General features: G+C 38.3%; 1 protein-coding gene across 1 annotated transcript in view; it reads left to right on the forward strand.

The window, feature by feature from the left end:
- The window catches only part of LOC131435177 (E3 ubiquitin-protein ligase listerin), a 32,286-nt gene that overhangs the window by 15,558 nt on the left and 3,008 nt on the right, over window positions 1–13,720 (forward strand). The window contains exons 7-11 of the mRNA XM_058602797.1: window positions 236–419; window positions 481–664; window positions 725–807; window positions 872–1,330; window positions 1,391–1,505. Of these exons, the coding sequence (XP_058458780.1) occupies window positions 236–419; window positions 481–664; window positions 725–807; window positions 872–1,330; window positions 1,391–1,505 (1,025 nt within the window). The remainder of the gene's footprint in view (window positions 1–235; window positions 420–480; window positions 665–724; window positions 808–871; window positions 1,331–1,390; window positions 1,506–13,720) is intronic.

Below are 13,720 nucleotides of genomic sequence, written 5' to 3' on the forward strand. Positions count from 1 at the left end.
CAGGATTTTTAGATTTTGTTAGATTAAGTTCGAACAAACTTTCCTATTTCTATTTAATGAACAGTTGTTTTGTCGAATTCCACAGTAATATTTATGATGTTATGAGTAATATGAGAAAGACATCGTTGCACCACTAGTTGGATAAAACATTTATTAGATTCTCACTACGCTGATTGTGCTTATTTTCAATTTTGGAAGCAGAAACTTATCATTACCTGATCCTTTTTTGAAACAGTGATCTTCTGCCGGTGGATGGCGGTAAGCTTTTCTTGGATGTCGAACTGGCGAACGTACTGTCGGTGGTGATGCGTCACTTTGCGACTGAGTTGGATTTGAGTAAATGGGATTTCGTTCGTATTGCGCTGAGCTCGTGGACATTGACAGTTTCTGCTAATTATCAACACTTCAGAAAGAACAATGTAAGTTCTTCCGGTGATTGATTGGTTCACTCTCCAAATATTTACGATTTCTCGTTTATAGATATCGATGTTTATAGCAGCGATCTTCCGGTTGTTTAGTGCGTTGACTAAGTATTTTGAGGAAGAAAAAACCAAGAGTTCTACAGATTTGCTCACCCGAGTCATGGATGAATGGGAAAATGTGTTTGCCAAGGATGTAAATTTAGTTTTGCTGAAAACGTTTATGAACATTGTGAAAATAATCGGTAAGACACGCCGAAAAACTCCAAGATCCAATCGATACCTAACATAAATTCGTATTACAGACACAACGCAAGTATGCGACGAATATTTCCTAGATGCTGTGAGTGTTCATATTGATTCAATTGACTTCCAGTATGTACTTAAGGTGAGATTTGAAATGTAAATTACCACAACATTTAAACATTTTCAATGATACTCTCCCTGTTTAGGCTAACAAGGTAGACTCGAAAATATCACTTGACGACCTGATAAGCTTCGCACTGCTGAATATAAACCACTGGAATGCTCGTGTTTGCATTGCATCTGCTGCAATCATCCAAAAACTTACGACCGGACTTATTCAACGTGATTTAGAATATCTTCAACGAAGCTATGAACATGCTGAACAGCAACAGAAGAATTCTGATGAATCGAGTGACACGTGGCATCTTCTGTATCGTTTCAAGAACACGTTGGATGAATTCTTGCCATCATTGAGTGAATTAGTTACGGAGTTTAACAACAAAATAACCGAAACGGACGAAGCATCCGGCGTGCGACGTCTGGGCAAACAAACAACACTGTCGTTCCTACTGGTGTGGGATTCTATCTTGGGAATTTGTGCTAAGGCACCTCCCGAGTTGCGATCGATCTATGCATCCTGGATTACCACGAACCATTACGAACAGGTCGTTTGGAATGGTGTTTAATTTTACTGTTCAACCTAACTAGGGTCCATTATTTTACAGGTCCTGCTTCCAGTTTTGTTCAAGTTGATGCCTCCTGAGATTCTGAAAAACCCGGACTCCGGTGCTGTTTATGGACAAACAATGTTCGATCGTTTAGAATGGAATCAAATCAAAAGTAAGTATGTACGCATGTGGTTATGTAAAATGATTTAAGACTTGAAATTTGGAATTTTGAGCTTTTTGCCTTTCTCTATAGAAACGACTTTCGAACGGAGCATCAGAGACCCATAGTGTTATATACCATTCGACTCAGTTCGATGAGATCGGAAAATGTCTGTGCGCGTGTGTGTGTGTGTGCACTTTTCGAAGCTATTTTAACACGCTCAATTTTTTCAGAGATCGCTGAACCGATTTTAACAAACTTATGCTCGTTTGAAAGCTACTTTCGGACCATTGATCTAGTTGAAAGATCAAATGGCTGTGACTTTTGGTTCCGGAGATATGATTGTATAAGTGGCGTAACCGACAAAATGCGTTGTATTTTTACACGCTCAATTTTCTCAGAAATGGCTAAACCGATTTTAAAAAACTTAGGCTCGTTTGAAAGCTACTATTGAGCATTTGATCAAGTTCGAAGATCAAATTACTGCGACTTTTGGTTCCGGAGATATGATGGTATATGTGACGTAACCGACAAAACACGTTGATTTTTACCGCTTTTATACATATAAGGGTGCCAATATTTTGGGTTCACCTCTAATTTCGTGAAGCGCTAGTGCTCAAAAGTTTAAGCACATCGAAAAATGTCCTCATGCGAAATTTGAGCTAAATCGGACATGCGTAAGGGGTGCTGCCCGGCGGTTAAGGTTTGAAAATTTTCGATCTTGAAAAAGCACCATAGGGGGGAACATGAAATTTCCGAAATCGAAAATTTTTTTTGATGCCAAAAATCTTAAAATTGCATGAAACGTCGAGATTTAGTGTTATCTTAAAAAAATTTTTTTTTTAAATCGACAAATTTTGATATTTTTACTAAATCCCAGAAAGTCGATAGGTTCAAAAAATTGTTTTTCGAGATGACACTAAATCTCGACGTTTCATGCAATTCTAAGGCTTTTGGCATCAAAAATTTTTTTTCGATTTCGAAAATTTCATGTAAACCCCCCAACCCCCCATATGGTGATTTTTCAAGATATATGAAAATTCCACTAAGTGGACTAAGAAGGGTTTTGCCTTTCTCTATAGAAAGGTATTAGAATCGCTGGAAAAACCGACTTTCGAACGGAGCCTCGGAGACCCATAGTGTTATATACCATTCGACTCAGCTCGACGAGATCGGAAAATGTCTGTGTGTGTGTGTGTGTATGTGTGTGTGTGTATGTGTGTATGTGTGTGCACTTTTCGAAGATATTTGAACGCGCTCAATTTTCTCAGAGATGGCTCAACCGATTTCAACAAACTTGGGCTCGTTTGAAAGCTACTATCGGGGCATTGATCAAGTTCGAAGATAAAATGGCTGTGACTTTTGGTTCCGGAGATATGATTGTATAAGTGACGTAACCGACAAAAAGCGTTGTATTTGAACGCGCTCAATTTTCTCAGAGATGGCTGAACCGATTTGAACAAACTTGGACTCGTTTGGAAGCTACTGGCGGGCCATTGATCAAGTTCGAAGATCAAATGGCTGTGACTTTTGGTTCCGGAGATATGATTGTATAAGTGACGTAACCGACAAAAAGCGTTGTATTTTAACGCGCTCAATTTTCTCAGAGATGGCTGATCCGATTTTAACAAACTTGGGCTCGTTTGAAAGCTACTGTCGGGCCGTTGATCAAGTTCGAAGATCAAATGGTTGTGACTTTTGGTTCCAGATATATGATGGTATAAGTGACGTAACCGACAAAACACGTTGATTTTTACCGCTCTTGTATATATAAGGGTGCCAAAATTTTGGGATCAACTCTATTTTCGTAAAGTTCTAGTGCTCAAAAGTTTAAGCACCTCGAAAAAAGCCTTCATGCAAAATTTGACCTAAATCGGACATGCTTAAGGGGTGCTGCCCGGTGGTAAAGGTTTGACAATTATCGATCTTGAAAAAGCACCATAGGGGGGAGTACATGAAATTTCCAAAATCGAAAATTTTTTTTGATGCCAAAACTCTTAAAACTGCATAAAACATCGAAATTTAGTGTCATCTCAAAAAAAAATTTTTTTGAAAAAATCAACTTTCTGGGACTTTCATATTTTTTCTAAGTCCCAAAAAGTCGATTTTTTCAAAAAAATTTTTTTTTCGAGATGACACTAAATCTCGACGTTTCATGCAATTCTAAGCCTTTTGACATCAAAAATTTTTTTTCGATTTCGAAAATTTCATGTACTCCCCCCTATGGTGATTTTTAAAGATATATGAAAATTCCACTAAGTGGACTAAGAAGGGTTTTGCCTTTCTCTATAGAAAGGTATTAGAATCGCTGGAAAAACCGACTTTCGAACGGAGCCTCGGAGACCCATAGTGTTATATACCATTCGACTCAGCTCGACGAGATCGGAAAATGTCTGTGTGTGTGTGTATGTGTGTGTGTATGTGTGTGTGTGTATGTGTGTGTGTATGTGTGTGTGTGTGTATGTGTGTATGTGTGTGCACTTTTCGAAGATATTTGAACGCGCTCAATTTTCTCAGAGATGGCTCAACCGATTTTAACAAACTTGGGCTCGTTTGAAAGCTACTATCGGGGCATTGATCAAGTTCGAAGATAAAATGGCTGTGACTTTTGGTTCCGGAGATATGATTGTATAAGTGACGTAACCGACAAAAATCGTGCTATTTGAACGCGTTAAATTTTCTCAGAGATGGCTGAACCGATTTTAACAAACTTGGGCTCGTTTGAAAGCTACTGTCGGGCCATTGATCAAGTTCGAAGATCAAATGGCTGTGACTTTTGGTTCCGGAGATATGATTGTATAAGTGACGTAACCGACAAAAAGCGTTGTATTTGAACGCGCTCAAATTTCTCAGAGATGGCTGAACCGATTTTAACAAACTTGGGCTCGTTTGAAAGGTACTATCGGGCTATTGATCAAGTTCGAAGATCAAATGGCTGTGACTTTTGGTTCCGGAGATATGATTGTATAAGTGACGTAACCGACAAAAAGCGTTGTATTTGAACGCGCTCAATTTTCTCAGAGTTGGCTGAACCGATGTTAACAAACTTGGGCTCGTTTGAAAGCTACTGTCGGGCCATTGATCAAGTTCGAAGATCAAATGGTTGTGACTTTTGGTTCCAGATATATGATGGTATAAGTGACGTAACCGACAAAACACATTGATTTTTACCGCTCTTATATATATAAGGGAGCCAAAATTTTGGGATCACCTCTATTTTCGTTAAACTCTAGTGCTCAAAAGTTTAAGCACCTCGAAAAAAGCCTTCATGCAAAATTCGAGCTAAATCGGACGTGCGTAAGGGGTGCTGCCCGGTGGTAAAGTTTTGACAATTTGCGATCTTGAAAAAGTACCATAGGGGGGAGTACATGAAATTTCCAAAATCGAAAAATTTTTTTGATGCCGAAACTCTTAAAACTGCATGAAACATCGAAATTTAGTGTCATCTTAAAAAAAATTTTTTTAAAAAATCAACTTTCTGGGACTTAGTCCCAAAAAGTCGACTTTTTCAAAAAATTTTTTTTTCGATATGACCCTAAATCTCGACGTTTCATGCAATTCTAAGCCTTTTGACATCAAATTTTTTTTTTCGATTTCGAAAATTTCATGTACTCCCCCCTATGGTGATTTTTCAAGATATATGAAAATTCCACTGAGTGGACTAAGAAGGCTTTTTTTATTTAGATTAGCATCACTGTTCTCATACAAATAGGCAACGCAAATGTCAAGCACTAGTTTGGGAAAATGATGCTGACTGTGTGACATAAACACTGAAGCATGCTTTTGTGAACTACTCGAATACTGGTGTCAAAATTAGTATCCAAAATTATTTAATAAAAGTATGAAACATATTTTCATGAGACTGTTATGAAAGAAGAGAAAGGCATTATCACACCACTAGGTGGATTAAGAAGGGTTTTTTTAGATTAGCATCACTGATCACAAATAGGCAACGCAAATGTCAAGCACTAATTTGGAAAAATGATGCTGACTGTGTGACATAAACACTGAAGCATGCTTTTGTGAACTACTCGAATCAATCTGCATCAATTGTTGTCAAAATTAGTGTCCAAAATTATTTAATAAAAGTATGAAACATATTTTCATGAGACTGTTATGAAAGAAGAGAAAGGCATTATCACACCACTAGGTGGATTAAGAAGGATTTTTTAGATTAGCATCACTCTACTCATACAAACAGGCAACACAAATGTTTAGCACTAGTTTGGAAAAATAATGCTGACTGTGTGACATAAACACTGAAGCATGCTTTTGTTAACTATTTGAATCAATCTGAATCAATTGGCGTCAAAATTAGCATCAAATCAGTTCAGTCATCTCTAAGAAAATTGAGCGGTAAAAATATCTTCGAAAAGTGCACACACACACATACACACAGACATTTTCCGATCTCGTCGAACTGAGTCGAATGGTATATAACACTATGCTTCTCCGAGGCTCCGTTCGAAAGTCGGTTTTTCCAGCAATTCTAATACCTTTATATACAGAAAAGCAAATGTTTGGAAGCAATTTAAAAAAAATTAAATAATTTCTCCTCCACCATTTTCTTTTTAAACATGCTCGAAAGTGTTTTATATCAAATGCAAGAAACATAGTTTTTTTCGTTGGCCTCAATCTTAGGTTAAAAAATAACATGGTTTTGAACTAGTTTTGCTTCGTTTCAGAGAATGCTAATCATTGAAAAATTGATTTTAATAAGATCTAAAAGGTATTCATAGACATCGAAAACGAGAAATGAAATACAAAAAAAAGTACGGGTGTGTAATGTCAGAGACATAACTGGATGTCGTGAATACGAATAAAACAGATACGATTTCTTTACACTTTTGAATTCGAATTGATAGTAGATCGATTGTGTGAATTGCGAAACTTTCCCCCTTTTCACTACTACTTTTTGCGTCGATTATCTCATTTCGGATTTGCATATTTCATTGAAAGACACTATCAAGATGCTGTACAGGATTCATTTCCGCCTTTTAGAAGGACCAAATTCTGGAATTCTGTACGATATTTAGCACAGTTCGGAATATTTTTCTCGAACGATTTTCGCACAGCAAAAAGTGCACGAAACAAATCAAATTATTTTGGATTTTCACTAAACTAATGATTTCTACCTTCGATTTGCAAAGAAGTAATCTTAATATTTCTTTAGATAACGATTAGAGCCATTAGAACGGCTGATTTTTTATAATGTTGTCCACTTTTCGTTTCTTGTTTTCTTTCTCTTCAATGCAAACCATCAGCAGCTGATGGAATCGTTCTTGCTTTAATTGAAACCTAAGACAATACAAGACAAGACAGCTCGCGTTACGGGCTTGGCTCCGTGCTTGGGAGCCCATTTGACGTTTTTGGTGTTGCACTGTTTTCGTTACCACAGGGTTATTTTCATCGAATTTCGCAGTGTTTGCAGCAAGATTAGTGAAAATGTCTAAAGGAAATTTAAACTCAAAATAAACTAAATTCAACAAATATTATTATTTTATTTTACCAACACGTATACAAAGTTTCGTAGTATTAGATCGTCATACTTTGGCTATCATATTTCTTATTGCGAGATTTTTTAGATTCGCCAGACCTCAGACGAAACGAAATGAATCTGGTAATAACTGCTTGTTGGAATTGAATGCAATGAAAAACGTTATCAGGTAGTACGGTCATTTCCATTTCAATTTTTCTTTGCAAATTAGTTACTGATATATACTATAAGATACCAATAAGTTATAGGTGTTTTAATTCCAGTTTTTTTCGGTTATTGTAGGTACTCTATATAGATATTTACAAAATCTTCAAATGTTGGATAACTCACAAAAACCACACAAAATACGACGGAATTTTTGTTAACATGACAAGTTTTATTATTTGAATAATGAATTGTGAATAACAAGCATTAATGGTTAAACGAAATTGGCTGCACTGCCAATGTCACTAGTCACATAACATACACTGCCCATACTCGCATATCAGTCCCATATCGATTTTCGCCAATTTTGAGTTAGCTCAAGGAATGAAATCTATCCTCAATATACTTTCAGAAATTGCACTAAAAGTTGAGGGTTTGTTCAGTAAAATGTGAAAAAAATATCAACTCATGTCTGTCCCATATGCAAAATACTCGCATATCAGTCCCATTCAGTGCAAATTTTAATAATTTCATTTGTTGCAACATTGGAATAGTAAAGGTGTATTATCGATATTTCAAGTAATAATACCATGATTTAACATTAGGTAGCACAATAAATCAAAAAAATCGGAAATAAATTTTTAATCATCTTTTTCTCGACATGCCGATTTTCCATATGGGACTGATATGCAAGTATGGGCAGTACAGTCAACTATCAATTATAATTCAGCAGGGCTCATGGAAAGCAAAAAAATAAGAGTAAGAAGCCAACTGTCTCGTCTGGTCTTAGATTGAAACTAGCTTTGCGAACAAACCGACACATCCGCTCGCAGTGCCAAATGATGCGAAACTGGTTTAATGCGTCTTCTTGCCTTGACGACTGGAAGACATATGAGAACTACGACCTGAGCGTGTGAGGTTTTTAACCACGCAGAAGGTGCGCTCTCCGATGCCGCTGTTTGAATACGTCTTCTCGCCCCGACGTCTGCTTTCATCCAACACACAAGAAGAAATGATCGATTTTCGCTTTTTTTTTGCATAAATATCTGTTTATTAATCTCATTTTTGTGTATTACATCAACATTTTACAGTACAAGTGTTTTGACCCTTTGGCCTTTGTTGTTCTCTTTGTTGTTCATACGATTCGTTATTAATAATAGGTGTTTTAGTTACTCTTGTTTTACATACTAATGTTTAATCATAATATTTATTTTAATTATTAATAAAATATCTACCTACTTATAACTATCCCTAACCTAATACGTACAAATTTTGAATTATTTGTATTTCAGAGATTGAGCACCTCTCTTCAAATTTCGTGCAGTATTGTTCGAATTTTTGTTCTAGTATATCCAGGGAGGCCATCTCATGTACTTCACTAGTCCTTGTCCAAGGGGGTAGATTTAGAATCATCTTTAAGATCTTACTTTGAATGCGCTGGAGCCTAAGTTTGTGTGTTCGTGCACAGCCCCGCCAAACAAGGACTGCGTATTCAATTGCGGGGTAGATGATTTGTTTATAGACAGCCATCTGATTCTTCAGGCATAGTTTAGATGTTCTACAAATCAGCGGATACAGAGACCTAATGAGTATGCTGCATTTTTGAACGATTTTGTCAACATGTGACCTGAATATCAGATGTCTGTCAAAGGTGAGTCCTAGATAGATAACTTCATCGGACCATTGAATGATCTCATCACCGAATCGTATTCTGCATTCGTCTGATGGAACAAGTTTTGGAGATCTTGAATGTGGAAACAAGATGACCTGAGTTTTTGCTGCATTGATCACAATTTTCCAGCTTGTAAAATATTCCGTTAAAGCGTCCAGACCTGTCTGTAGTTTATTCTTCAGAGCATTAATGACACGACCTTTGTAAAGAATGGCAGTATCATCAGCAAATTGTGACAGAACACCACCACCCGGAAGAGGTGGGATGTCTGATGTGAAAATGTTGTATAGAATGGGACCTAGGATACTTCCCTGGGGTACACCAGCAGGAATAGTAAATCTTTCTGAAAGTGCATTATTCAGAGAAACCTGGAATGCTCTATCTGCAAGATAATTTTTGATAATTTTAATAAGATACATGGGAAAATTATACCGATGCAGTTTGAACACCAGTCCATCGTGCCACACATTATCGAATGCCTTTTCAATATCCAATATTGCCATGGCAGTCGTTTTGGACACTGATTTGTTTTGCTGGATGACGTTGTTAACCCTTGTGAGTTGGTGGATGGTGGATCTTCTTTTCCGGAACCCAAACTGTTCTTCCAGAAAAATATCCTGTTCATCTGCGAAAGCAAGAATTCGCCTTTGTATTGACTTTTCAAATAGCTTGGATAGGGCAGAGAGTAAGCTGATGGGCCGATAGCTCTTGGAAAAGGAAGGATCTTTCCCCGGTTTCAAAACTGGGATAACTTTAGCTAACTTCCACATTGAAGGGAAGTAACCAAGCTCCCAGCACCTGTTAAAAATTTTAGCTAAAAAGACAAATGAGCGAATACTCAAATGTTTCAGCTCAATGTTGAATGTGTTGTCGAAACCGGGGGCCTTCATATTTTTGGATTTTTTCACAAAAGCCATCAGCTCATTCGCATTGGCTCTACTTTCCTCAGGAATCAAGCTGTCTGATTGGTCAACCTCAGCTACGCTATCAGCAACGGCTCTTTCATGTGGACTAACAATGTTGAGTCCTAAATTGTGAGAACACACAAACTGCTGGCCTAGCGCATTTGCCTTCTCTACTGGTGTGATTGAAGGTATTCCTTCAGCTGCGTCCTGGGGTGACATCAGAGGAGGAATAGGCTTCGGTTTTTTCTTAAGCACCTTCGTTAAGGACCAGAAGGGCTTTGAATGTGGGAGAATTTCTCGAAGCTTTTGCTGGAAGTTCCTGTTGCGAAGCTCAGATATCCGTTCCTGGATTATCCTAGTTAAGTTGTTATAAGTAGTCTTCCTATCTAGGATGCCAGTTCGTTGATACTGCCTCCGGTAGATATTCCGAAGTCGGATGAGTTTCTTGGTGACACTGTCGATTTGAAGAGAGGAACTCGGCATATGTTGTACTGGAACCGTCCTATCACGAGCGACTGTGATTGAATGCTGGAAGGAAGATAGGGCTGCATCGATTTCAATCGGGGAATCAAGTGGCAGATCGATATTAATAAGTTGGTCGGCGATTTGTTGAAATTGGACCCAATCGGTGCGATAATAGTTCCTCCGAGGTTGAATAGGCACTGTTTCTGGTGAAGATCCCAACGTCAATATTACTGGAAAGTGATCAGAAGAGAGCTCGTTGAAGACAACCGGAGAGCTGTCTATGGCGATGTTGCTGATGAATATATCCAAAATGGAATGAACCCCCGATCTGGAAAGTCGCGTTGGTTGATCCGGAGCGAAGATGTTGTATTGTCCAGCTTCGTAATCTTCGGCAAGTACGAATCCGTTTCGATTCTGTCTTCTGTTTCCCCACAGCTCATGCCGTGCGTTCAGGTCCCCAGCAATGATGAATTTGTTCTGTCGTCGAGTGAGCATAGCCAGATCTCGCTTCAATGATGCACACGTACCATCTCGAAGATTGGTTTGTTTGGGGCAGTACGCTGCAATGATGATGATGGGTCCCATCGTCGTTGTAATCTCAATTCCGATGGCTTCTATGAGTTGCAATTTAAAGGCTGACAGAAGCCTGTGCTGAATGGATCGTTTAACGGCAATGGCAACTCCCCCTCCTCTGGTAGTTGTCCTGTCGAGCCTGTAAATCCTGTAATTGGAAATAAAAATAGAAATTTCAGGTTTAAGATGAGTTTCAGTTAAAATAGCAATATCGGCATTCTTCTCTTGAAGAAAGTCGGACAATTCAGCAGTTTTGCTCCTGAGTGAGCAAGCATTCCAATTTACTATACCCAACTCATTATATTGCATATTCGATGATGAATTTGCCTAAGGCGTTGATTTGATCTAACCGCGTTCTGCAGTTTCGTAGTTTTGTTGTCATTGTTTCAAAAATGACGATCAGTTGTTCAGCAGAAAATAAATCACCAGAGTCATCCTTTGCTGGTGGTTGATTATTGCCCCATCCAGGAGGGATTCTTGAGGAAGATTCTTTTTGAGATCCAGCGGCTGAAGTCTTTGGATTGCTGCGAGGAAGTGGCGGCAAATTCGGAATATCTCTCTTCGGTGGGAGCCGTGGGAAATTAACTTCATCCTTCTGTGGAACATTCTTGCGCGTTGATTGTTTGCGGGACGCCTGTTGTCGAATTTTTGTGAAATCAGCACGTTTGGGACACGATTTGCTAGTAGATGGATGGTCGCCATCACAGTTCACACATTTTACAGCGATATCATCTAGTAGGCAATCGTTGGTATTGTGTGAGTCGGCACATTTCCCGCACCGACTTTTCATGTGGCAATTCCTCGCTCCATGGCCCTAGTTCAAACAGTTCGTGCACTGTGTGACATCCCGATGTACCGGTTTATACTTTTGCCATTCGATGATTATGTGAAATAACGATTTAATCGTTTTCAGTTGACTCATGGTGATGGAGCCCTTCTCCAGATGAATCAGGTACAGTTGATCTCTAAACTTTTTGTCCGTATTATGTCGCTTCATTTTAAACACCATCAAAGGCTTTAGTCCAGCCTCCGACAGTGCCTGCTTTAGTTCGGCTTCCATCATGTCGGGTAGTCCTCGAAGTACAACCTTCATAGGTTTGTTGGCGGCAATATCGTGTGTGAAGTATTCCGTTTTTGTCTGCTTCAGATAGCATTCCACTCCTTTGTAGTGGTTCAAAGCCGGAACAGTTATTTTGTAGCCTTCAGTACATAAACGGATTGTTGCCTGTAGTCCTTTGCTGATCAGTGTGTTGAAATCCGAGCGTAGAGTTGGTGGGAAGCCCTTCAGGTAGAAAGGCGGCATTTTTTCCTTCTTCTGCAGTTCCTCTTCGACATCTACTGGCAGATCAGCATATTGGTTTTTACTCAGCAAACGGTCGTTTACCTGTACATCACTTGGCTTCAGACGCTTAGCATCCTTTGGATCCTTCTCGGATCTATGGCGGTTTTTACCCATAGCTTGGGTAGGTAGACAACTGCGAATAAAAAATAAAACAAAATCGAAATTAGTCGTAGTAGGTTATTCGTCTATCCACATCGAGTGTTAGATGACGAATTGATCGATTTTCGACCACGGTTCCCCTTTTATAACGTTCAGTTAAAGATATGTGCCCGACTACCTAAAAGGCGGGTGGGTAATGTCAGAGACATAACTGGATGTCGTGAATACGAAAACCACTGACATGTTCCTTAAAACTTCCGAATATCAATTAGTTGATCAATTGTATGAATTATACAAGCATTTCCCTTTTGCACATTTTACGCAAAAACAAAGAAGGCTTCACTTGATCTAGATTACTGTGAATTTCACACAGCGAAAAGTGCAAAAATCAAATCAAACAGTTCTAGATTTGCACTAAACTGAGGATATTTCCTTTCGATTTGCGAACAACAAATCCTAATAGTTCTTTAGAAATCTTTTAGAGCCATTAGAACGGCTGATTTTTTGTAATGCTCTCCACACCGTTGCTTTTTCACCAATGTAAATAACTGGCAGCTGTGACATAATCGCTCTTGTCGGAAGCGAAACTAGCTTTGCAAACGAAACAAAACACATCTGCTCGCAGCGACGATAGAATCCAAACTAAACCAATTTTTGTTGAGAGGCTTGTGTTTACCTGATTTCGTTTGTAGCTTTTTCACTAATGGGCGGTCCTAACGGCTATAAAAATAGCCGCATACAGAATTTTAATGTCGATTATTTCATTTCGGATTTGTATAATTTATTGAAAGAAAATATCAATATGCTGTAGGGATTCGTTTCTAGCATTCAGAAGGACCAAATTGAGGAACTCACTACGATATTCACCACTTTTCGGAACATTTTTCTCGAACGATTTGTTGTACAGCAGCAGATATTTTGTTCTCTTCCTCAGAACGCGTTCTGATTGGCTGGTGTTGACATGGATCAAATGAGACAGGTTTTTCAACAGTGTACTATTGAAATACTTCAATGCTTTTTCTTTACACGTTTAAGTTGAAAAATGTCGATTCTATTGGTAGTTAGATTATATAAATCCTTTCACAGATCACTGAGCTATGAGCTTTAAAAATACGAGAAATACAAACGCGCCTTATGGATTATCTCCTTTGATACTCGTTTATACCAAGCATTTCAGAAAAGTTTAATTTTGAATTATTTGAGATTATGTCACACAACTGATAATTTTATTATAAAATTGTGATCATATTACCGATGGCGTGTAGCAAAAATTATGTTGATTCGTTAGATTCAACATGAGATATTCACGATCAAAAACTTATCACTCTCTCAGAGGGTAAATTTTGAAAAGGCACCCCATAGTAAAGTAAGTCGTATTCACGACAAAAATCGTCGTCCTTGCGCGAAAAACCCAAGCAAAAGTAAAGAGTTTTCCGCATTATTTTAAAATTTTCAGAAAGTTTAATTTTTGAGTTGTTTGTGGTTATCTCACACTGTTCAAAATATTATCCTAAATTCCTGATCATATTT

Source organism: Malaya genurostris, chromosome 3 (genome assembly GCF_030247185.1).
Source record: "Malaya genurostris strain Urasoe2022 chromosome 3, Malgen_1.1, whole genome shotgun sequence".
NCBI lineage: Eukaryota > Metazoa > Arthropoda > Insecta > Diptera > Culicidae > Malaya > Malaya genurostris.